At 42.9% G+C, this 24,249-nt stretch overlaps 1 protein-coding gene across 1 annotated transcript in view; it reads left to right on the top strand.

Moving 5' to 3' along the window:
- The window catches only part of ddr1 (discoidin domain receptor tyrosine kinase 1), a 51,446-nt gene that overhangs the window by 13,796 nt on the left and 13,401 nt on the right, over positions 1 to 24,249 (top strand). The window contains exons 2-8 of the mRNA XM_088410614.1: positions 7,629 to 7,784; positions 10,889 to 10,994; positions 14,180 to 14,255; positions 15,463 to 15,615; positions 17,029 to 17,176; positions 19,176 to 19,278; positions 20,592 to 20,778. Coding sequence (XP_088266740.1) covers positions 7,673 to 7,784; positions 10,889 to 10,994; positions 14,180 to 14,255; positions 15,463 to 15,615; positions 17,029 to 17,176; positions 19,176 to 19,278; positions 20,592 to 20,778 — 885 coding nt within the window. The 5' untranslated portion in view covers positions 7,629 to 7,672. The remainder of the gene's footprint in view (positions 1 to 7,628; positions 7,785 to 10,888; positions 10,995 to 14,179; positions 14,256 to 15,462; positions 15,616 to 17,028; positions 17,177 to 19,175; positions 19,279 to 20,591; positions 20,779 to 24,249) is intronic.

Here is a 24,249-nt window from a genome sequence, read left to right as displayed (position 1 = left end):
GGGTTCATTTGTTTTCTCTCGTGTTTTCTTCTTCTTTGTATTTTCTAGTAGTCTTAAAGCCAAATGGCACCATGCTGCCTCTCACGGGTAATTCTTGGTAAAATAAAAACTTAAACCAGTAAAAGGCCCTCGGTTGATTTCTACGGTAAATCGTTCTCCAAAATTTCAAAATAATGGAAATGTTAAAATCTCACTCATCTTTGATTTAATTTCAAACAAAAGGCAAAGTGTTCTCATAGTCAGTAGGGTTTTATATAAGTTAACTCAACATTGAAATAAATAGTTCCTTGAAGTAAACAATTTTAGAGTCAGCTATAATCGGTTATCAGATTTTTTTTTAAAAAAGACTGATGCTGATATTCCTCAAAATTCCAAATATTGGTGCAGATGTTCGGACTATCTCGCTTTTTTTTGTCATACATAAATTTTCGGAACCACGTATCCTATTCAGATTGCAATTGTTCCAACTGAATAAAATTATATTAAGCTTGGCTGATAATCGTCAATCCTTATATCAGACACCTGCAGGTTTTTTACTGTTTTGAAATTTACAAATCATTACATTTCCACCCCAGTTTAGTGCATTCAAAAAATCCTGACCTCAAAGTGGTAGTCGGTCAAACCGTGTCCTCGTGCGATTTCAAGGAAAGCAAAACGGGACTTTCATTTTTATTCACGTCGTCGGTTTTGATAAAGAAAATGGAAACTGGCGCAGGTTGACTTCCAAAGCAGCTGCCAAAGTGCCCTTCGAAAAGCTCCCGACTTCCAAGATGATATTTGGCGCTCAGCATTCAGCTCCAATTTGTATTAATAGCAGATGATGTTGAGTTTGTTTTCTGTCTTGGAAAAACAGACACGAAATTCGTCTTATTGGATAGATTACATGTCTAAATGTGGTACAGATGTGCCCGGATAAAGAAAGCACTGTGATGCTTTTGTTATTTCAAAGGTGTACCTTTTAACTTGACTTGTTTTCTGACCGCACGCCTTACATACCTGCCAGGAAACGGTAGAGAAGAACGTCAGACGTGGTAAACGGCATTGAAGCCGCGTGCCAGTTTTTCCGTGTTTCATCAAAATCCCTTTCTCCGACCGCCGTTAGAACTTTTGACAAGTTGACGCCGCGAAACATCTTTCAAAGGGTTTGCGGTTGCGAAGCGGCAGAAACTCCGACAGCGAGCACACATGGAGGTTGTCAGCGCGCCCTTCACGAGCTTGCTGCTTAACAGCCGTGTACGCAAATGATACGAGCCATGAAAAGTCTGCTTTCGCGTGTTCTTACAAATGCGATTGTGAAAGGTAGGGCCGCAGTTAATGGTTAATTTGAATAACCTGTTGATTAATTGACAAATCGGATGGTAAAAAAACATTGTTTAGTGTCCGTTTCTTCATTTAAAAACGGGACATTTTTTTCCCAATAGACAATGTAATGCAAAAAAAAAAAAAAGATTGCTGTTTTGGTTGGTAGCATGTCAGAAAATATGATATAAAATATTGTCAGGTCACAAAATTCAAATTCAGGCCTAGTCATAATGGTCTGAGTCGAAATCAAGTCTAGTCACAAAGATGTCACTCAAATCTAGTGTCGCTAAGTGTCACTCAAATCTAGAGTCACAAAGGTGCCAGTCAAATCTAGAGTCACAAAGCTCCCAGTCAGATCTAGTGTCACAAAGGTGCCAGTCAGATCTAGAGTCACAAAGGTGCCAGTCAGATCTAGAGTCACAAAGGTGCCAGTCACATCTAGAGTCACAAAGCTCCCAGTCAGATCTAGAGTCACAAAGCTCCCAGTCAGATCTAGAGTCACAAAGGTGCCAGTCAGATCTAGAGTCACAAAGGTGCCAGTCACATCTAGAGTCACAAAGCTCCCAGTCAGATCTAGAGTCACAAAGCTCCCAGTCAGATCTAGAGTCACAAAGCTCCCAGTCAGATCTAGAGTCACAAAGGTGCCAGGCAGATCTAGAGTCACAAAGCTCCCAGCCAGATCTAGAGTCACAAAGCTCCCAGTCAGATCTACAGTCACAAAGCTCCCAGTCAGATCTAGAGTCACAAAGGTGCCAGGCAGATCTAGAGTCACAAAGCTCCCAGCCAGATCTAGAGTCACAAAGCTCCCAGTCAGATCTACAGTCACAAAGCTCCCAGGCAGATCTAGAGTCACAAAGGTGCCAGGCAGATCTAGAGACACAAAGGTGCCAGCAAATTCTATTGAGGTAACGGTCAAAGTCAAATCTAGGACCACATTGGTCAAATCTTGGGCCACTAAGGCCAAACCCATGTTAAGTATAGAGTCACAAAGGTCCGAGCTCAGGTCAGGTCACAAGGTCCAAGTTTAGTCTTGGGGCACAAACGTTCGAGTCAAAATCAGGGGTAAACGTTTGACCACAAAGGTTCAACCTAGTGCCCTCGATGTCTTCTTAAAGAATCTTAGATTGTTTGTTTGTTTTAAGTCTTGGTTAACACCCATTCTCAATGGTTGTTAAAGCCTTACTACTGTTGACTGAGATGATTGTATGCCTTGGTGTTCACGATCAGGTTAACCAATCAGATTGCTATTTTGATCATCTGAAAAAGCTTTACTTCAAATTTCTTTTGAAGGAGGATGAATTTTCAGGAATAAAAGTTGAGTTGGTAACAATATTTAGCGAGTCCGGTCCGAGTCAAATTGTGTCAAGTTTGGATTTGAGATACTCCAACCACCAAAGCCTTTTGTTTGCCTTCATATGTCAAGGCATTAAGTAAAAGTGGCCCACATGACCTCAGTCCCAGCGAGGGACCAATGTTGAAAACCACAATTAGTGGCTGCTTGCTCAAGCAAACAAATCTCCTCTTGCATGGATCTCATCTCGAACGGATCTCTGGTTCCAAGTTGGGGCCGCTCCACAAAACACCTGCCAGTGCTCCAAATCCTTAATGTGGCAATGATGCAAACTAATAAAGGGCTCCTCCAATGCTGACTTTTTTGTATTTCAACTTTGTAAGAGCAGCTGCTCACATGTGCAGTGATTAGAGCAGCGCCTGGATTAGCCAAGACGGAACGTCAGAGCACAGCGCGCAAGCTAACCACAGCTGTTCAGCGCCACTTGACTCGGCCAACAAAACATGCTCTCGGATGGCTGCAGACGCTTTGCTTGCCGCTCGCCAAAACATTTGTCTGCCTTTTTTTTTTTTTTCCCCCTTTTCGTGTTTGTGATGTCGTCCTCTCCCTGATCTGTGCTTGGACATTTTGAAGAAAATAAGCGAAAATGTTGATCATTTTTGCTCCAAACAAAAGCAGGTATTTGTGCATTTTATTTTGATTCAACAAAACGATCGTCTGTTTTTAAGAAGGACTACAAGAATTTCAAGAAGTCATGTCTAGACTCACAAAGGTCTTCTGAGTCCATTAGGTCTAGACTCACAAAGGTCCAAATCAGGTCTAGACTCACAAAGGTCCAAATCAGGTCTAGACTCACAAAGGTACCACTCCATGTCAAGTCTAGACTCACAAAGGTACCACTCCATGTCAAGTCTAGACTCACAAAGGTCCAAGTCAGGTCTAGACTCACAAAGGTACCAGTCCATGTCAAGTCTAGACTCACAAAGGTCCAAGTCAGGTCTAGACTCACAAAGGTACCAGTCCATGTCAAGTCGAGACTCGCAAAGGTAAAAGTACATGTCAAGTTGTGACTCGCAAAGGTACCAGTCCATGACAAGTCGAGACTCTCAAAGCTACCAGTCCATGTCAAGTCGAGACTCACAAAGGTCCCAGTCCAAGTCAGGTCTAGACTCGCAAAGATAACAGCCCATGTCAAGTCAAGACTCGCAAAGGTAAAAGTACATGTCAAGTCGAGACTCGCAAAGGTAACAGTCCATGTCAAGGCGAGACTCGCAAAGGTACCAGTCCATGACAAGTCTAGACTCGCAAAGCTACCAGTCCATGTCTAGTCTAGACTCGCAAAGGTCCCAATCCGAGTATTGTCCAGACTCGCAAAGGTCCCAATCAAATCCAGACTCACAAAAGGTCCAAGTCAAGTATGGAATCTCAAAGATCAGGATCAAGTCTGGAGTCTCAAAGGTCAGAATCAAGTCGGGAGTTTCCAAGGTTTGGGTCAGCTCTGGGGTGTCCAAGGTCCGGGTCAGGTCTGGAGTGTTTATTCCGGAGTCAGGTCTATTTGATATCAAGTCAGTCAGAGCCGCTGTTTGCTGACGACGAGCGACACGTGATCAGTGGAGATTCTCGGCTTTTATTACAGCACGTTAAAGCCCACTTGAAACCAGACGTACTCGCCATCTCTGTGTCCTTACTGGGAACATATGTCAGATGTACCTTGTCAGGACAGCTGCACGGGCTGTGAGTGCCTTTCTGCCCTCTTTGCTGGCCCTTTGCACTCATGCTTTCATTCTTTCCAAGCCCCGTAAGTCGCCAGCCAGCCTACAAAGTCATCATCGCTCCTATTGTGCTGTCATGTGAACACTTCCATTTCGTTGTTCTGGATGAGAAGGGCACTACGGTAGAAATTTCTCATCGTGTGTTCTTAGAATTCTGATGTGCTAACAACTACACCACCATGTCACCTTCAAAGCTTTCCCAACAATTTGTGGTCTTCCGCAGCACAAATCATTTTAGACAATGTGAAAATGCTAAACATTAAGAATTTAGGCTAAATGCTAATTTCTGTGAATTGAGGCAGTTGAAAGAATTAGCATAATCATTATTTGGTGAATTAAGTCATTTTAAAGAGTTAGCATAAGAATTTAGCGGTGAATCCCGACACGTATTCACCGTCAGAACGAGAATTACTCTCTAATGTTGGTACTCAGACATACTAACCACTACGCCACCGTGTCAGCCTTAAAATTTCTCCAATTTCTCCTGTCGTCCCCAGCACAAATCATCTTAGACACATACACCAAAATGCTAATCCCCACGAATGAAGGCATTTGAAATAATTAGCATGACAATTATGCGGGGATTGCCCAAGCACATAAGTCTATATTTTCGGGGTTCATACATGCTGAGAACTACGCCAGCATGTTAGCGTCAAAATTTCTCGTGCTGTCCCCACCACAAATCATTTTAGACAGCAACACTAAAATGCTAATCTCTACGAATTAAGGCCGTTTGAAGAATTAGCGTGAGGATCATGTGGGACTGGCAAAGTGCGTACAATATCAGAACGAGATTCATCCTCTAAATTTCACGGCTCAGACATGCTAACCGCTACGATACCATGTCACTTTTAAAAAATGTTCCCAACAGTTTGTCGCGTTATCCTCAGCACAAATCATTTTTGACAACGCTAAAAAGCTAATCTCTTTTAGAGAATCAACGTAAGAAGTATGTGGTGAATGTCGAAGCGTATTCATTGTCAGAACAGGAATTTCTCTCTAATTTTGGGGCTCAGACTTGCTAACCACCACGTCACGGTGTCGTCCTCAAAGTTTTTCCAAACAATTTGTCCCGTCGTCCCCAGCACAAATCATGTTCGACATCAACGCTAAAATGCTAATCTCTACGAATTAAGGCAGTAAAAAGAATTAGCATAGGGATCACGTGAATCGCAAATCACAGGAGAGGCCCAAGTGTGTTTCCGCACGTTCCCCCTCAACGCCGGGCCTCCTCGGGCCGCTACAGCTGTGCGTCAGCTGTCGGCCGGCTCGCTCGGGCCGAGGAGCCCAAGTTGAACCCTCAGAGGCTCCGGCGGGTAGCGAGACCGGCCTCTCTTTGGCTCCCAGCTGTCGTTCCCACTCCAGACTTCCACTTATCGTCTTTCCTCCTCCCCGCGCGCCACCACTGGACTTCTTCCCCGCACACGTTTCACGGGGAAAGTATGCTAGCTGTCAGCTGTCATGTCAGTTGGGCAAAAGTCGTCTTGTTTTTGTCTGATAAAAACAGAGAGGCTAAATGATGTGTTAGGATGATTTTAGAAGCTTGTTAAAGTCACAGAAAATCAAGCGGGAGATGGTCCTTTTTTTTTTTTCCGCAACTTGTTTTTTTTATTCTCTCCAACGCTAATTTGTTTTGTCGAAAAAGCCCCCCTGGCTGGATAAACCGGTCCAACTAAGTCAAAGCAAGTTTGATATCAGCAATTTGAAGAAACGATGGGCTTCTCCAGTCCCGAGGGGGAAAACAGCCGACAGACTGAACGCGTTGCTAATTGTAGCGTCCTCGATAACCGCTGGAGTTCTTTTCTACAGGCAGCGAAGCGTCATTGTCACTCAGCAGGCCGCTGCCAAGGAGCAGAAACAAATTAGCGCCGCAAAGTGGCTTGTGGCACTTTTGCCTTTGTGCTCGCACTTTGTTTAGTTTGCGAAGCTCTGTGAACGAGACATCTGTGAACATAACCAGTTTTTTACTAACAGAATTACAGGAGGAAAAAGAAAGGTTTCAGTTAGTTTTTTTTATGGTGATTTAAGAATTCATATTGGCATGCTAATTCCCAAATTGCAGTAAAGTGTTTTTTTTTTCCTCTAATCCTCTACCCCGAAGATAAGCAACTGATTAGCTGTAGTAATAAATGATTACAAATGGACTGAGACTGTGTGATAGCAAACAGAAAGCTAGCTTGGTAGCAATGAAGAAGATTAGTGCTAGCTTGTAACTCTTCTAAGCGCCATTTTGTTTAAAAAAAAAAAAGTGTTTAGTCAGGAAGCTAGCTTAGTAGCAATGAAGGGGATGAGGGCTAGTTTGTAACAGTGCATTGTGCAGTTTTATTCAGTTGTAAACGTTTTGTTTTTCAGAAAGTTAGCTTAGTAGCAATGAAGAGAATTTCTGCTAGCTTGTAACCTTGGGCATAGCATTGTAAGTTCCATTTTGTTTCTCGCAGTTTTTTTGTGTTTAAAGTTTCAAACTTCCATTCATTTGTTTTTTGTTTTTTGCTTGCATACATAAATATGCATGTTTTTTTCTCAGAAAATGGGGTTCATGTAGCGAAAAAAACTTTCTATGACACATGACATAGAACAACTGAGTTCAGTTTTGGAGTTAAAAATAGTTTTCAGACCTAACTTAACAAAAACTGTGGTCCCCAAGTGTTTTCACAAGACCATGATTGTTGCCAAGTAGTTAAGGATAGAGTAAAGAGACAATAACGTTTGCATTTTAATTTTATTTTATTGTACTTGTCCGTTACATTGACATATATTCAGCACAGTTAGCATGTTAGCTTTCATAGTTTAGGGCAGCCCTTCTCAAATGGGGATATGTGGACCTCAAAAGGGAGTACGCGGGATTTCAATGTGGTTTCTGTATTTATCAGCGAATGTAATATAATGCTTTGCTTTGAACAGTGCAGTTTATATTTTCAAATTGAGAGAAAAGTAATTGGAATGTAAATCAACTTCTTGTCATGGTTCCACTTTTGGAGAACATGTTAGTATAATTTTGTCAAGTTTTATCTGAATGCACATCGTCATTTTTAAGACTTTTTTTCCTGCAGATGAGCCAGAACTAAAACATGTCTTCTAGAAATTGAACACGCCTTCAAATACCATAACTAATGTAGTTCCCAAGTTCAATCATAATATTTGAATCGGGGTTTCTGCAGTAAAATCAAAATAAACGCATCTGAAGAAAAATGGAAACGCATGTGACTCCTTCTCTTGGTCAAACAGTTTCTGATGTTCCTTCTTTTCCCGTTTCTTTTTCACAGGAATGCCTGAGGTCAACAGTCCGTCTGCGGACAGGTAACCAGTCATGGCGAGGCCAGCCAGGTGGCTGACTCCTTTCTCTGTGCTCGCCGCCCTGCTGGTAGTGTGCTTGGTGCAGGTCGCATCTGTGGAAGAGCACGAGTGGCACTTCGACGCAGGTAAGACGCTCTTAGTTTTTTCATTTTTTTTAAATTTCTGCCTTGGCAAGTTCATTTGCTAATTATGCTAATTAAGGATGCTCAAAAATGTTTCATTATACAGTGAACATGTGTGTATATATGGCTCCTTTTGCCAGTGATTAGCAGCGGCACCTAGGTTAGCGGCTATCAACGCTAGCAGCAAAAAGCAGCACTAGATGCTAGCAGCGTTAGCGTCTAGCTGCACGCAACTTTCCTATAAGGCCTGGTGAGCCGACGGATGACTTTTCAACGACTATTTAATTGACGTAAATGACTCAACAGACATAGATGCCGTTCCTACTGATCACTTTTGAACAAAGCGTCTTATTCAAAGCAGAAAAAATCGCTACTGCGGGTTTGACGTCACTTCAGTTCATAAAACAAATGGGGGGATATTTGTCTAAAATCTCAGAGTTTCTAGAGAATACAATCGTCTTCTGTTTTTAATAATTATGCTTTCACCAAGCAGAGATGAATACATTTTTTTTGTTTTTATCTGAATACCTAATTACCGTAATTCCTTTATTGTAATTATTGTGAGAATATGGCCAATTTAAAAATGCCCATCTGTGCATCAAAACTCTACTTAATCTTATGCGAATGGTGTCATAAAAAAAAAAAATCCAATAGCTGCAGTCCTAGTAGACTACAAAAAAATCATTCAAAACCTTTTATCCCCTTAAATTCTTCCGTCTTTCCAATATTCCCCTCACATTGTCAAATCAGAGAGTCTCATTCCTGTTTTGTTATCAACAGGCTGCGCCGTGTGTTTTCTTCTCGTCTGCCAGCCAGTCGAGTGTAACTGGAGAGTGAACCCCCCCCCCTCCTCCTCCTCCTCGGGACTGCTAATGCACAGCCACATTATGAAGTGTCAGTCAAAATACACAAGGGGGGGGGGGGGGCAACCAGGTGTAAAGGGAGAGCTGGGTTTCATATCTGACTGCGGCCGTAAACACAAGCTGCAACTTAAACGGCCCTTCTGTCTTCATATCGGAATCGGCAGCGATATCATTACACGGCTTGCGTGTTCCGATACTTTTGGATTTACGACTGGAAAGCATACCGTATGATATTCGGATAAATGGCCAAAAGGGGAAAATCGAAAGGAAGTTCTTGGGGCCTTTACGTGAGAGATGTTGAGCGTTGTTGGGTGTCGGTGCAATGAGGATGATTTAATGACGCGGGCACCTGTTTTAATGGGTGCGGGTCGAATGTGGGGGCACATGCTCCACCCTATGGGCTTCTCAATGTTTGCCACTTGGCTTCAAATTCCAACGGGGTGATTCAATGACACCCCCCCTGCCCCCATCTTCCTGTCCTGTCAGTGCCCTTCTCTACTTTATTGCCACCCCCCTCCTCCTCCGCGGAGCAGACAGCCCGCTCGTCTTTGTAATCCCTCTCTATCTGGATCGTTTGATAATGTCTGCCGCTGGAATCGAGTCAACGCAGGCGCCCGAGAACGCTCGCTTGTCATGATACCGCCGGCGCCGTGCTTTCTGACGCCCCTTTTGTTCCCCGTGCCTCAAATCCTCCCCGGCGGGCCTCACGGTAACGGGAGCCGCGCAAAAGGTGGAATGTCGAGGGACAAATCACCTTCCTTTCCCAGAAGTATCAGCCTGGGATTACAGATTTCCCGACTACGTTTGGAATTTAACTAAAAATGCCTTTTTTTACGACAAATATATTCCTCCATGCCTGCAACATTGAACAATTACAGTCAATGTTGAAATCAATGGAAAAGCCAGTAATCTATTCCAACCAAAAAAATCACAATTTTTTTGAAAATATTACTCCTCAATCTCTATATTTGACAAAAACACACAGTACTGACGTCATGTTTTGCGCACAAGCCTCTGTCGTTCCCGCCCCCGACATGGCTAAGCTAACAAGTTTATGTCGCTCTCTATATTTCCATATTTCCATCGTAAAGCTTGTTTTGGACTTGTCGAAGGACAAAGGTAATGTCGCTAATGCTAATTATCTTGCATTTGAGTTTCTTGTGGTGCTGAGCTGTATTGGCGGCCGATATTTTAGCATGGTTAATTCTAGCATGCAATTTTTTGCCACCTGAGGGCAGTATGAGTCTGACATTTAGATACAGTGCCGTAGCCTCAGCTCCTCTAGGAATCTTCAATACAGCAGTAATACAAGTCGTTCCTCATAGAGGATAAAGAATATTGAATGGTCATTCCGGGTCACTCTCAAGGCATCCTTTTTTTTTTTCGCTGCCAAGTGAGCATTTCATGCAGGTTTTTAAACTTCTCCTCCTAGAGAGGTTTGAAGAAAAATTGCAGTAGAAACTTTGACATTCTTCAACTTCATTTATTAATCACGCTACAACTAAACCACCATGAGATGACGTGTTGTTTTTCTGTTAATTTGATTTCAGGTTGGTCCATAGCCCTGTATCTCACCAAAACAGAACCGCACCTTCATCGTTCAGGCGTCAAATCACATTTTCACGCTACCAAAACAAATAAAGCATTTCTGCTTGGTCTGCTTGTTTTAGCTGCAACAGCGTTTTTGCACATTTAGAAAATTGCTTTTTGTATGTCACCTCCACGTCCTTCCAAAACAATTTTTTTGACTCAATTAGTTTTCAGGCACCGCTCTTGAATCAATTAGAGCAGATGTCATTTATATTGTTCTCTGACTGTGCAGCGTGGGATGAATTGAACTTTTCCCAGTCACTGTAAGTCTATTACAGTAACATCAAATAGGGCGGGACATGCTTCAACAAATACTTCAGGTGCGGTTTCAACTTGCAGAGATTTTGTGCTATCATGGACAGGAATAAGTGATGCATGTGAAGTATATTTGACGGGAATATGGTTTTCCCCTTCAAGATGAATGCTAGCAGAACGGAGGTGGACGTTTCAAGCAAATTTATTGCCGTGCAGCATCAAAGTCCAGACGTTTTCCCAACAATGACATAACAGGGCAAATGCTGCGTGGGCAATGATGCCAGTTGATGATAGGAAGGAAAAGATTTCACTTAAGCTCTGCCGATAGCAGTGTGGCTCACGGCGCTTTTTTTCTTCTTCTTCTTTTTATCTCTGTCGCCATCCTGTCTGCATCTGCAGCCGCTCAGTGCCGTTATGCTCTGGGGATGGAGGACGGCAGCATCCTAGACTCTGACATCACCGCCTCCAGCGCCTGGTCCGACTCCACCGAGGCCAAACATGCAAGGTCGGTCCCTTGTGCCAGTTTGTGTGTGCAGATTGGACCCAGAGAAGGTTTCGATTTCACATCATTGTTTTTTGTGTGTTTGTGTGTTTTGTTGGGACTGTGAGCAGGTTCAGTAATTTGAGTTAGTTACAAAGGAATTCCAAAGCAGTGTTAGATGATTACCGGAGGAAACGGCAAAGTCGTTTTTGGCAAAGGAAGGTGCATAATAAAATGAGTGAGGGGGACGCCTAAGAGCAAAAGGAGGAAGGAAAGTAATAGCAGATCTTATGTGGAAGGAAAGCGGAAAAGCAGGTTTGCATGAAATGAAAAAGGATGTAAGGCTGCATGGATAAGACAAATAATGAAAGGACGGCCAGGTAGGTAGGTAGGGAGGAAGTGAGTGGGGGAGGGGGTGGGAGGGAGGAAGGAGGGAAGGAGGAAAAGAAGAGAGGGAGGGATAAGGAAGGAAGGAAGTGAGTGGGAGAGGTGGAGGGAGGGAGGAAGGAGGGAAGGAAGAAAAGAAGAAAGGGAGGGATAAGGAAGGAAGGAAGTGAGTGGGGGAGGGGGAGGGAGGGAGGAAGGAGGGAAGGAAGAAAAGAAGAAAGGGAGGGATAAGGACGGAAAGAAGAAAGTAAGGAAGGAAGTGAGTGGGTGAGGGGGAGGGAGGAAAGGAAGAAAAGAAGAGAGGGAGGGATAAGGAAGGGAGTAAGTGGGGGGGGGAGGGAGGGAGGGAGGGAGGAGGGAGGAAAGGAAGAAAAGAAGAGAGGGAGGGATAAGGAAGGGAGTAAGTGGGGGGGGGAGGGAGGGAGGGAGGGAGGAGGGAGGGAAGGAAGAAAAGAAGAAAGGGAGGGAGAAGGAAGGAAGGAAGAAAGTAAGGAAGTGAGTGGGGGAGAAGGAGGGAGGGAAGGAAAAAAAAGAAGAAAGGGAGGGATAAGGGAGGAAAGAAGAAAGGAAAGAAGGAAGTGAATGGGGCAGGGCTGAGGGAGAGAGGAAGGAGGGAAGGAAGAAAAGAAGAAAGGGGGCATAAGGAAGGAAGGGAAAGAGGGATGGAAAGGGAGGGAGGAAAGCAAAAAGGGAGGTGGGGAAGGAAGTGAAAAGGGGAGGGAGGAAGGAGGGAAGAAAGGAAGAGAAAGATGGGAAGGAGCAAAGGAAGGATCGAAGGGAGGAAAGGAAGGAAGTGAGAAGGAAAGGAGGAAGAGAGGGGAGGGAGGGAAGGGAGGGAGAGAGGGAACGTAAATAAGGAAGGAAGAAAGGCAGCAAAGGAAGTCTGTAAAGAAGGAAGTCAGAAGGAAAGAAAGAGCGAAAGAAAACAGGAAGGCCAGGAAACGAGCCTGGAAGAAAACAAGTAAGAGTGAAATCTTGAAAGAAAAAAGTTAGGAAGTAAGGAAGTAATTAGTCGGAAGGTCAGGATGAAGGTCAACAAAACGGCATGAAAGAAGGACTGAAAATCGAACGGGAAGAAAGAGTGATTGGAAGGCCAGAAAACAAGTCTGATAGGAAGCAAAGAATAAAGTCTGACGAAGGAAGCGAAAAAACGTAGGCAGCAAAAGTGCTTTATCGAAGTTGTGACGTTGCAAAAATGCAAAACTACAAATCCAAAGTGAAGGAGAAGATGCTTGGAGAAAGGTGGGATAACAATAGAGCACCTTTTGACAGACTACACTTAATGGCAACCTTGCGTATTTCATCATGTTTTACTTTCAAGTCGTCAATAATAAAACAACGATGGCACTTGAGACAATGACGCACAGCCTTGTGCGTTCATCCCCGCGCAATGCGTCTTTTTCCGTTCGTTCTTCGGCAACCTTTCTCAGCATTTCTCCAACTTTCTTTTATTCCAGCTACCGCCTTGCAGTGACATTTACTATTTTTAATATGAGTAGTACAAAGTTTGCGATGCATTTTATTTTTATATCTCTTATCAACTTCTTGACAAACGTTAACAGGCTTTTTTTTTTTTCTTTTAAATTAAATTCAAACAAAGTCCAGTCTTCCAATACATTGATTATGATTGCTACACGGTGATATTATCTTGACGTCGCACGCCTCGCACCCCTGGAAGCAATAAAAGACGCCAAGGCAATATTGCCGCCCAGCCGCGCTCATCTTTCCATGGCGGCGGCGGCGGCCATGGGATGTGTGTGAAATCATCCGGCTGTTTCCTGCTGCATGAGCTCACCCTCTGAAGGGAGCCTGACGCCATCCATGTCAACATTGTGTGTGTGTTTCTCTGGTTCTTCCTACATGTTGGGGACCAAATCATGATTTTGACTGTCTTTGTGGGGACCTCTTCTACTTGTGAGGACCATTTTGTGTGTAGCTTTTAGCTTTTAGAGTGCAGGTGTTAAACTGAAGGCCCGGGGGCCAGACCCGGCCCGCCATATCATTTTATTTGGCCCGTGAAATGCTGATTGAGAATTCATGTTTCTGGATAAACTACCAAACTTGTAAGTTGTCTTCAACTTTTGCAAATTTGGGGGGGAAACAACAAATTAAAGGGAAAAAAATGACTACATGGTTGAAAAGGAAAAAAATCCCCTACTATATAACATGACCATGAAAACAACAACAAAAAACGGCCTTACTTATGGTTGTTAAAAAAATAAATAAAACACCTTGCCATACATCACAGGCGTCTAACTCACAGGGCAAGATCCGGCCCGCCGCATCATTTATGTGCCCCCCCCAAATGCTTTGGCTAAAATACCAAACTTGCAAGTTGTCTTCAATTTTTACAAATGTCGGTACAAACAACAACCTTTTTTTTTGTAACCAATAAAAAAGACAGAAAAAGATCTGTTGTGATGGTTAGGATTAGCAGCTAGGAAATGCACGACGTCGATGAGATGTCCCCACGACGATAGAAAACCAACTCGTGTGAATGCAGCTAACTTCATTTCCTCCTTTTTTATTTGTATTTTTTTTGGATGTGCATGCGCTGTGTAGATTTTTACATTTTCCCAGCCTGAGCGTGTTTGCAGACAAGCTTGTCACTTTTTATACGTGGGCGTCGTCTCGCTGCAGAATCCATTCCGCTCCGTCTTGTTTCGCACCAAAATGTTTCACCTGCGCGCTGCAGGCGGCGTCGTGGAAACGCTCGAGTTCACTCTTTTGTTTCGTTTTTTTCCATCCGCTCCTTTTTGGCAAGCTGTCCTGTCATTCAATTGTCAGCCGTTTGTAAAACGAGACCTGTGTCCGTCCTTCAGGTTGAGCACCGGAGAAGGGGACGGAGCTTGGTGCCCCGCGGGCGCCGTCTTTCCCGACGGATCGGAATACCTTCAGGTCAGCGCCAGCTCCGCCTCCGGCTCGCTTTGATTTACGATCGCCATCGCTTCCTCTTCAGCCGCGCACGTTACATTAACTCGGAAGACAGACAGGTCCACTTCTAAAGTCCGATGTGACCGCAAGCTTTTTGGAAAGACACACACTCAAAACTTTTGAACCGCCGACAATATTTACTTCATGTTAGGCTGAAGCTTTCTGAGGATTTACCGTGTCCTTAAAAAGTCTACATTGTGTACTTTTACTCCAGACCGTGGCTGTGCTGTAAGACCTGACTGGAAAAATGACAGGAAAAGCCTACTAGAGCATCTCAAATGTTATTAACATGAGTTAACATACACAAGCAAGTTTATCAAAGTAAATAAGCAACTAAATTAAGCAAAATGTCATTAAAAGCCTACTAGAACAACTAATCTTAATTCTTAGCGTGGTCACATAATCAGTTATAAGGGGGTGTGCACACTTTTGCAAACACGCTGTCTCGGTTGTTTGGTTTTTCTCCTCCTTGTCCCCGTGTTGCAACTGTTACTGTAAAAAATTGTAAAGTAAATGAGCAGCTAAAGGAAGCAAAACAGTGTCATTAAAAGCCTACTAGAACTGATCATCTTAATTCTTAACATGATCACATAATTAGTGATAAGGGGGTGTGCACACTTTTTTACTTCCAGCTTTTTTTTCTTTTTTTTTTAACTTTGAATTCATATTTGTTGTGTCTCTAGGGAACTATATGGTCTAGTATGGTCTGGTTTCTTATGGTCCAAAATTTGGATAATGATTATTTTTTACTACGCAAAATCTTGCACGTCCAGCTGCAATCACATAGAAATGTCAAAATTGTTGCATTTTGAAATTTTACACATTTTAATCATCTGCTGGAAATTTCAGCTCCCTCGTGTTTTTTTCCCCATTGATTCTTTTATGGTATCATAAAAAAAAATCTATTGAATTTCCATAATTTGTAACATAATTTCCACAAGGGTTAAACAGACCGCTGAGGGTTTGCCATTTGTAAACGTTGAATGTTGAGCTTTCTATGTGAAAGTTCTTAATTTTTATTAAATTATGATAATTAAGAGAAAGGCAGTCAAAAAAAAAATAAGCTCTTTGAATGTAAACTCGGGTTCATTCATGTTCAGCAAGAAGCGAGGCTAGCTACTCCATCTTTAAGCTAGCTGAGCTAAGCTAACGCTATGCCCTTTTCCTTTAGGTGGACCTCCGCAAGCTCCACTTCCTGGCGCTGGTCGGTACCCAGGGTCGCCACGCCGACGGGCACGGCCAGGAGTTCGCCCGCAGTTATCGGCTGCGCTACTCTCGAGACGGCGTCAAGTGGATCACCTGGAAGGACCGCTGGGGCCACGAAGTAAGAATGCGATTCCAGTGTCTTCATTAAGTTTTTTTTTGTCTTTGTGTTGTTCTGATTTGCCACAAAAAAAGCCCATTGGGGCTTTTTCATCTCCATTCAATGACGCACCTGTGCTGAAGGCAGACATTGTTGGCTCCCATTCCGATATTTTCCTAGCCCATCAGCTCTGGGCCAAATGTGCGCTACAAAGGGAATTGGACCTCTAGCAATATTTTTTTTTTTTTTTTTTTTTTGATAGGCCAGCGTTATTCCGAAGCTGCCTCAGCAAACTCGAGCGATCGCACGCCAGTGTCAATCTTTGCACAAATGCTGCAAGCGCACAATTTAGCCTCGGGCCTTGACTTGAATATCAGCTGGCCTGTTCAAGGCTTTTCTGCGATTAAGATCAGAACGCGCTTTGAATAGCAAAGCCCAGATTTGAGAGGGCACTCAGTTTGGAATCACAAGGAAAATTCCATTGATCGATATAGTGGTCCCCAAACTTTCTTGCGCCATCCCACTGGAGGGCGAGTGTCCGCAAAGATAGTGGCTCTTTTGATCACTTTATACAGCGGGTGTCAAACTCGAGGCCCGAGGGCCAGATCTGGGCTGCCATATCATTGTTTTGGGCCTGCGAGATACTAATTTGACTTTGAGTTTCTGGCTTAAATACCAAATTTGCTCATTTTCTCTCTTTCCTCATTTCTTCCTTCCGTTCTTCACATTTCTTCAGTCCTTCTTTCTCACCTTTTAAGTCAGATCAGTCAAACTTTGTTAATAGACAATCAAAAATGAAGAAAGAAGATGATTTGTGGAAAGTATTATCTGAAGAATGGGAGGGGGATACCATTTGATTACATTAAAATAAAACTCTTTGGATCACAGGTGTCAAACCTAAGGCCCAGGGGCCCAGATCCGGCCCACCACATAATTTTACGTGGCCCACCAAATGCTAATTATGACTTCAAGTTTCTGGCTAAAATACTGACGTTGTCTTCGACTTTTACAATTTTTTTGTTATCGATTTGCCTTTTGAACAGTTTTTGGGGGCCTCTGATTTCAAAATGTGTAAATGTGTGACGGTCATATTTAAATTTTATTGGAAAAAAAACTTTTATAACTGAAAAATAGGTAAAAATTGAAGACCATACGTAGCGATTACGTTATTTAATTTGTTCGTGTTTATGCGCTTTATAAGGCGTATCGTATTATAAGATGCACTGTCAACTTTTGAGAAAATTGAAGGTTTTGTGTCTGTCGTGACAGCATAGGCAGGCTCCCAAAAAAATAAGCCTTTAGGTGTTTTCTCATTATTTTACTCATGCTTTTATTTTCGGCTTGCTTCACATAGTCCTCGATTTGTGATTAGAAATCCTAAAACGGTCGAATGACTAAAACTAGCAAAAAGCAAAATATTTCTGTTTGTCCAAGGTGGTGTCCGGGAACGAGAATACCTACGACGTTGTTCTGAAGGACCTGGGCCCCCCCATCGTGGCCCGCATGGTGCGCTTCTACCCGCTGGCCGACAGGGTCATGAGCGTGTGCCTTCGGGTGGAGCTCTACGGCTGCGTCTGGACGGGTGAGTGCCTGACCTCGATTGGCAAGTCTTGTTTTCGGGGTCGCTGTTAGCCAGCGGGATAAAGAAGCTAGGTCATCCCCAGGACAAAAACGCCATACTCAGCAATATTGTTTATGCGGTGGAGCGAGGAGTGCACTGACCCTCTGCATTCGAGAAACCAAGAAAGTTTTGCTGCTTTTTCCCATCCAGTCAGCAGTTTATTAGCATCCCCCTCAAAAAAGGGCTATTCTTTTGAGGACAACAATGTCCAGACAGGACGGCTGGTTTGGGGATTATGTGGAATAAAAATAGAGCTAACCTGCTGTAAAAACTGTTCAAAAAAGGGATCGGTAACAAAAATTTCCCCCCCAAATTTTAAAAGTTGAAGACAAATTACACATTTGGTATTTTAGCTAATTATTTTGGTCATAATTAGCATTTGGCCGGCCACATAAAATGATGTGGCGGGCCAGATTTGGCCCCCGGGCCTTGAGTTTGACACCCCTGTGGTAAAGCATGAAAATGTTGCTGCAGTTAGTTTGACTTTTTCCTTACATGTTAAACTGGCATCTGAGACAGGAGGAAAAAAAAAAGGCCAGAAGAATTTTTGCAGGGAACCAAGGTAATGGAAATAGTTGAGTGGTCGTTTCTCTCCTGGAAGAAGAAGAAGCCGTCCAATGTCAAACTAGAAAGGCCCTCGTTCAAATAATCTGGAAGTACAATATTTCCTAAAGGACCTAAAACAGTGGGTGGAAGGGGAAGTGGCAGTAAAACAGGCTGAAAACCAGATGTTTTCATTTCGCGGCAGGCCGAGTTCCATTTTTCTATTTTTTAGGCCCACTCAGAAGTCAGAACCAAAGCACGGTTCGAAAAACCTCGCTTGAGCGTGCGTCCCTTTTCAGCGAGCGAAAAAACTGATTCGGCCAATCATAATGTTTTTTCCCCCCCTTCATCCGTCCCTTGCACGGCTTTGAGAGATTGCATCAAATTTACAGGCAGGACGTCGTCTGCCAGCTGGAGTGTCTGCCCTCTGATGAATTGCATTGCTCTGCGCGATCCCGCGAGCACTCGCTGTATTTATGAGCGCCCTCCTCCTCGCCGGTCACGTCCCACCTCCCTCGTTCATCACGCCGCCGCCGACTTTAGATCAGCGCTGTCCGCCGCTCTTGTCTTTCAAGGGAGCGCCTCATTAATGTTTGCTCCCAAATGGAGCGTGGGCGGGGTCAATTGTGATTCTCTGGAAATAGAGATTAGACATACCACCGGCTTAATATGGCCGTTTTTGCACCCATCGGCGCACCGACCGGGTTTATTTGGGGTCGGTTCTGACTGTCTGAAACTGGAGATTACCTTTATTTATCGTCTTAATATGGCCGCTTTTGCACCAAACGGTAGAGTTTATTTATTATATTATCCGGTGGCATATGATTACATTTGAGTCTTACTTGGTTATAAAAGTATTTTTTTTTCTATGATTTCTACTTTTGGACTCATTTACAACAACCAAGTGCCCATGCAGTCCCCGAGCAACCGGGATGTCATTTTCATAATATTCTCTTTATTGCTCCTATTTATTTCATCTGCGCCGATCGGAGCGGCTATTCTTTTCTGTCCTGTCCTATTCTGTGTTGTTCTGTCCTGTCCTGCCCTGTTAACCATTATTGATGGCTATTGCCCCCCCATTGTCAAAACTGATAAAAAGGGTGCCCTAAACAGCGAACACCTTGCCAACTGTTAACCCATCTACCGGAAATGCGGTTGATTATTCTAAACCTTTAATGTAGCCTACTAAAAATGATCCGGCATGTAAAATGAGGTAAATATTATGCCTGGAATCATTTTTTATGAGTAGCAAAGTGCCGCTTAGCCTGATGAACTCATCCGTTAAGGCTGCGAGGATTCGAATAACGGAGTCTTTGGTTTGTTGGCCTAATTTCAAAGTAGTGTTTGATTCTACTCCGGTGCCCACCGGTCAGCGTTGACCCCTCAATCATTCCCGTCTTTCTGTCCCTTGTCTTAGATGGCTTAAAGGCTTATACGGCTCCAGTTGGTCACGTCATGAATCTCTCGGGCTTGCCCGTCTACCTGAACGACTCCACCTACGACGGCAGCACGGAGCAAGGGTAAGTAAAAATAGCAACAACAAAAAAATCTTCCAGCGGGAGCAAGCGTTTCCCCGAGATGGAAAAGGGACCCTCGGTGTTTTTGTAGTTGCTGAGGGATTTGGAGGCGCGTTTCCTGGCCCGATTGTTTAGGCAGGCCGCTAGACGGGCCGCATCGGGATTGGCGGCGGGGTCGCGCTCGCCCGCCCTGTGCGGTTAATGGGCCCAAAATGTTTTGCTTATGAGTAAGCTAACACCTTTTGATGCGATCCAGACGAATTCTTGGCGCAAGTATGTTCATGGGAGACTGGAGAGGCGGTGTGACCTCGCTGGGTCAGGGAGCAAAGATTGGAACGTTTTTCTTGAACCTCAAAGCGTAACTGTCATTAAACCGTTATTAAATAAGAGGTATATCGCAACGTAATCGCTAAATATAATCCCCAATCTGTTTTATGCGAATTGAATCGCCCACTCTCACGTCTTCAGGTGTTTTCAGAGCTGTGTTGTCAGATAAGCCTTGTAAATAGGAATTCCACTTTTTTTTTTCCCACAGTGTGTTAGCTAGCACCTTCTGTTTGAGAAGGTTTGACCTTTCTGTCGCTCTCTGTGTATCAAAGTTCGCTCGTCTTCAAATAATGCTTCTTTAAAAAGAAATATGTCTTTGGGACAACAATGAAAATATTTTTTGTATCTGAACCTATTTGCGCCCTGACTTTTAAGTTAAAATCTTTCCCTTTTTTTTCCCCTCCCACAAATTTATTTTTTCCCTTTCAATTTTAATTTAAAAAATGACAATCATTCAAAACGATGTAAGCTGTAATTTTTGTTTTTTCCCTCCTTGAATGTATTCATCCTAAACGAGCCTTCTGATTTTTTTTTTCCCCCGCGCTAGCAACATGACAATTTCCCATAAACGAGGGTCTGTCAAAATGCCAAAGTCTGGCTAGAATAGCCACTTCAATCTGAGTACAGCACACCAAGACTTTTGAAAATCAATTGACTTTTTTTTGTTTGGGAAATGTTTTTTTTTATGTGCCATTCCCAATCAAACATCTGGTCAACAAAAGCCTTCAAATTAGCTTCAAACGCTACCACATGGTTATTTCCCAGCACATTCTCTCAAACCTTTTATTTGTCGGCTTCCTTTCGTCAAAACGTGTCATTGAATTAGCATTAGCATAAGCTGATGATCAACACCGACTGCGCATTTGTTAACTAACGATAGCAAACTTACTTGTTCACTAGCATTGCCGCCAATAGACGTCAAAGATTTATTTTAACTGGGATGGCAGGGAATAAGTTAATTATTTATAATGTGCTTTACTTTGGCGCAGGATGCAGTTTGGCGGCCTGGGCCAGCTGTGCGACGGCGTCCTTGGAGGAGACGATTTCATGGAGAGTAAGGAACTGCGCGTGTGGCCCGGATACGACTACCTGGGCTGGAACAGGGACGTTCTTGGCAAGCCCAGCGTGGACATCGAATTTCACTTTGAAAAGCCTCGCGTCCTTCGTGTCATGCAGGTAAGCTGGGGATGACTGAAAAAGTCAATTTTTATTGTCACCTTCAATTGTGCTCTTCTTAAAAATGTCACCTTGTTCTCCAGTTACTTTAAGATAGCAAAGCGGTCCCTTGAGAAACTATTTTAATTTCTCCATGTTCACAACGTAAACACTTCAATAAACTGTACTGTTATCCCTTCCCATCCCTTTGGCTGTAGTCTCACAGAGAGCTGCGGTTATATTAGCGGCGCCCGTTGCAGCGCTGCTCTTTCCTCCTCTTCCTTTGCATCAACTTAACCAGCACGTGTGAGTTTCATGAGGGATGGATGGAACGGCACTCCTACAAGACGTGTGATTGCCTCCCGGCACCACCATTGACCCGGTTAGGGATTGAGTAGATTACAACTCCTGCTCTCATTGGTCGATGGTCACGCCAGGAGGCCATCACGTGTCTTGTAGGGGTGCCCATTTCCCTCATGAAACTCACAGACGCAGGTTAGGTTGATGCGAAAGAGGAGGAGGAAAAAGCAGCGCTGCGCCGGAGCATTGGAAATCTCTTACCGAGATTTCTTTTGTCATAGATTGGAATGTAAACTCTGATTCTCAAGTTTGATCAGCTACAAGCTTTACTTTAATTAAGCTTCTGGCCGCCACTAATACAATCGTGTCTCTTTGTGAGACTACAGCCGAAGGGATAGGAAGGGATAACAGTACAGTTACTGTATAAGGTTGAATCATTTAAGATTTTTGTAAATATGTTCATTTAATTTATATTTTTCTTATATGTTTAGTATAAATACTTTTCACATTTAAAAAATTCAAGTACCCACATACACATGCAAGAAAATTCCACCTTTGTGAGGCTACTTTCCAATTTTTCACTTATCGCAGGGGGGTTCCGGTCCTCGTTAGCCGCAAATAAAGGAGGGATTACTGCATTCCAATTCTACACTTAATTCCCGCTAAATTGATATTTTGAACCTTTTGGCTGCCGTCAAATGAAAGTTGCGACATTAAGGAGCCTCGAAATGTATATTTCCGTCAATAACTCAAAACTAATCTCCCCGACATGAGCGTGCTTTTGTGAAAACGTGTCACATGGAGCAATTTATGTTTGGCACGGCCATTTTGTTCTTTCTCTTGCCCTCGCCTTGCATTGTTGATAATAAACGTCCCCGTTTTCTGGACCGCCGCATAGTATCGAGCCTGCTTTGTCTTGAGCGAAAATGAAGCAAAATCCTCTAATTAGCCCTCAAGAGGGGGAATTCACTTTGCCACCGTCCTCACACTCCCGACGCGCACGTGCAGGGGGAAATGCCTATTTACACTTTTAGAATATCTCATTTGGATTCCGAGGCATCCGTCATCTAAAACGTCAAAGATTACATCTTAAATCCTTCGAACGGGATCCTCGCCGTCCCGCCTTGTGCGTTTTTGCGACAGTGAAGACGTAGCTTGGCCATCGCACGGCTCCCCGTTCAATTTCCTGTCCGCATTGGCTCGCATCCCCACTCGGGGCGCAAGTGTCCCCAAAATAATGATTGGGCTCCAGACGTTCTTTGTAGCGCCACCAGCTCATTTCCACTTTGGAGCCCGTGACCCCAATTGAGTTTCGGGAGAAACTCGATGCATAAATCGAGTGTACTCGTGAAGAAAATATTATGAACGTCTCTAAATATGCTTTATTTTTATTAAGCACTCCCAGAGCTGTTTTCTTGTCTTAAAGACAGATAAGGAAGCTGACAAATAGTTTTTTTTTTCTTCTTCATTGAAATGAAGGCTCTGATCTGATAAATGAAGAACCTCATTACGCTAAGTCAAGCATCACGACGGGCTAATGGGAGTACAGCAGGCTAATGCTTTATTTCGGGCTCTAATGAAGCTCCGCTCACACACTGGCAGGTCATGTGATCCACACAACCTCATAGGTGCACTTAAACAACACGGCGAAGAAAAGATCTTTCACAATATACCCAATGTACATAAAGCGCGTATTGTTGCTGTCAGGCAGAAAGCATGTACTGTATGTCCAAAAATAGTCACTTTCATTTTTTGTTTTCAATAGTATTTCTTGTTACTTTTCCAAAAATAAGGGGTGCATAGGTTTTTAACAATGTTTCTGCAAGTGTCAGTGTATCTAATGTTTTTTGTTTGTTTTCAACCCTGGGAGAGGAACAATGCGTGCTTCTTTTTCAAATTAATAGCAAATTAATTGGAACATGAAGGAACTACCTGCAAAATAGTTGTAGTCACACTATATATACAAAAAAAAGACATTGTTACACAAAGTAGTTGGGCAGGAACAGTACATTTTTATTTTCAAATTAAGACCAATTGAATCCGAACATGAAGCAGCTACTTTTTTTTTTTTTCCCCAAATCCAAACTGTAGGTCCTGATACTTTTTTTTTCTGCATTGATAACAAATTTGGTGTACACGAGATCTTTAAGCTTAATTAATGCTTTATAATGCCATGGCAGGTACTCTACATTATTTTTTTTCAAATTAAGCGCAAATTAATGGGAAAATAAAACTACATGCAAAATGGTTAGTATGACTTTTTTTGCAAAACAAACCTGGAAAAAAAACACGACATTAGACAAAGCAGCTGGACAGTAACAATATATATTTATTTTCAAATTAAGAGCAAATTAATTGGAACATGAATCAACTACTTGCTCGGTTGTTATAAAAACTTTAAACTGTCGGTTGCAATATTGTCTTTGTATTTTCCGCATTGTTAACAAATGGGAAGATTTTTAATCTCGATTAATACGTTCGAATGCCATGGCATAAGCAGTATCTTCTTATTTTCAAATGAAGAGCAAATTCATTCGAAACATGAAGCACCTACTTGTTCCAAACTTCTTTAAACGAATTTAAATGGTTGTTCTAAATATTGTCCTTTTTCTTTTGTCCTTTTCAAAATATTAAGCGATACATGAACTTTTTAACATTTGTTTTTTTTCCCCCCCACATCTTAATTAATGCTTTGTAATGCCATGGCAGGAACAGTACGCTATTTTCATGACATTAAGAGCAAATTAATTGGAACATGAGGCAACTCCTTGCAAAATTTGAAAAACGTTGCTTACTTTTGTTATGGATGCACATTGTCATTATTTACACAATTTTTCAATAGACGAGCCAGAAAAAAGACCATGCTAGACAATCTATTTTCTGCCCTTGAGATACCTCTACAAATGAATCCCAAAGTTTCATAAATCAAACACAGATGGCACAGCGCTCTGTTTTAAGTCTTTTTTTTTTTTTTTCATGCCCACCATGTTATTGTAATAAATCCTTACTTTGTCCACGCATTGTTTTTGATGGAGCACCACCTCTTTTCCGTCTAATGCTTCCCCGCTGTTTTTTTTTTTCTTTTAAACTCAGGCGGTTTCCTGTATTTTCACCAGGGGTTTCCCAACACGAATCTCAGCTGACATGACGGCGTGGATTTGTTAAGAGTGAGAACGCCAGCTCCGTTTTAGC

This window comes from Hippichthys cyanospilos, chromosome 3, assembly GCF_059441005.1.
Source record: "Hippichthys cyanospilos isolate Australia breed blue-spotted pipefish chromosome 3, RoL_Hcya_1.0, whole genome shotgun sequence".
Classification (NCBI taxonomy): Eukaryota; Metazoa; Chordata; class Actinopteri; order Syngnathiformes; family Syngnathidae; genus Hippichthys; species Hippichthys cyanospilos.
This window is presented reverse-complemented; position numbering and strand designations above follow the sequence as displayed.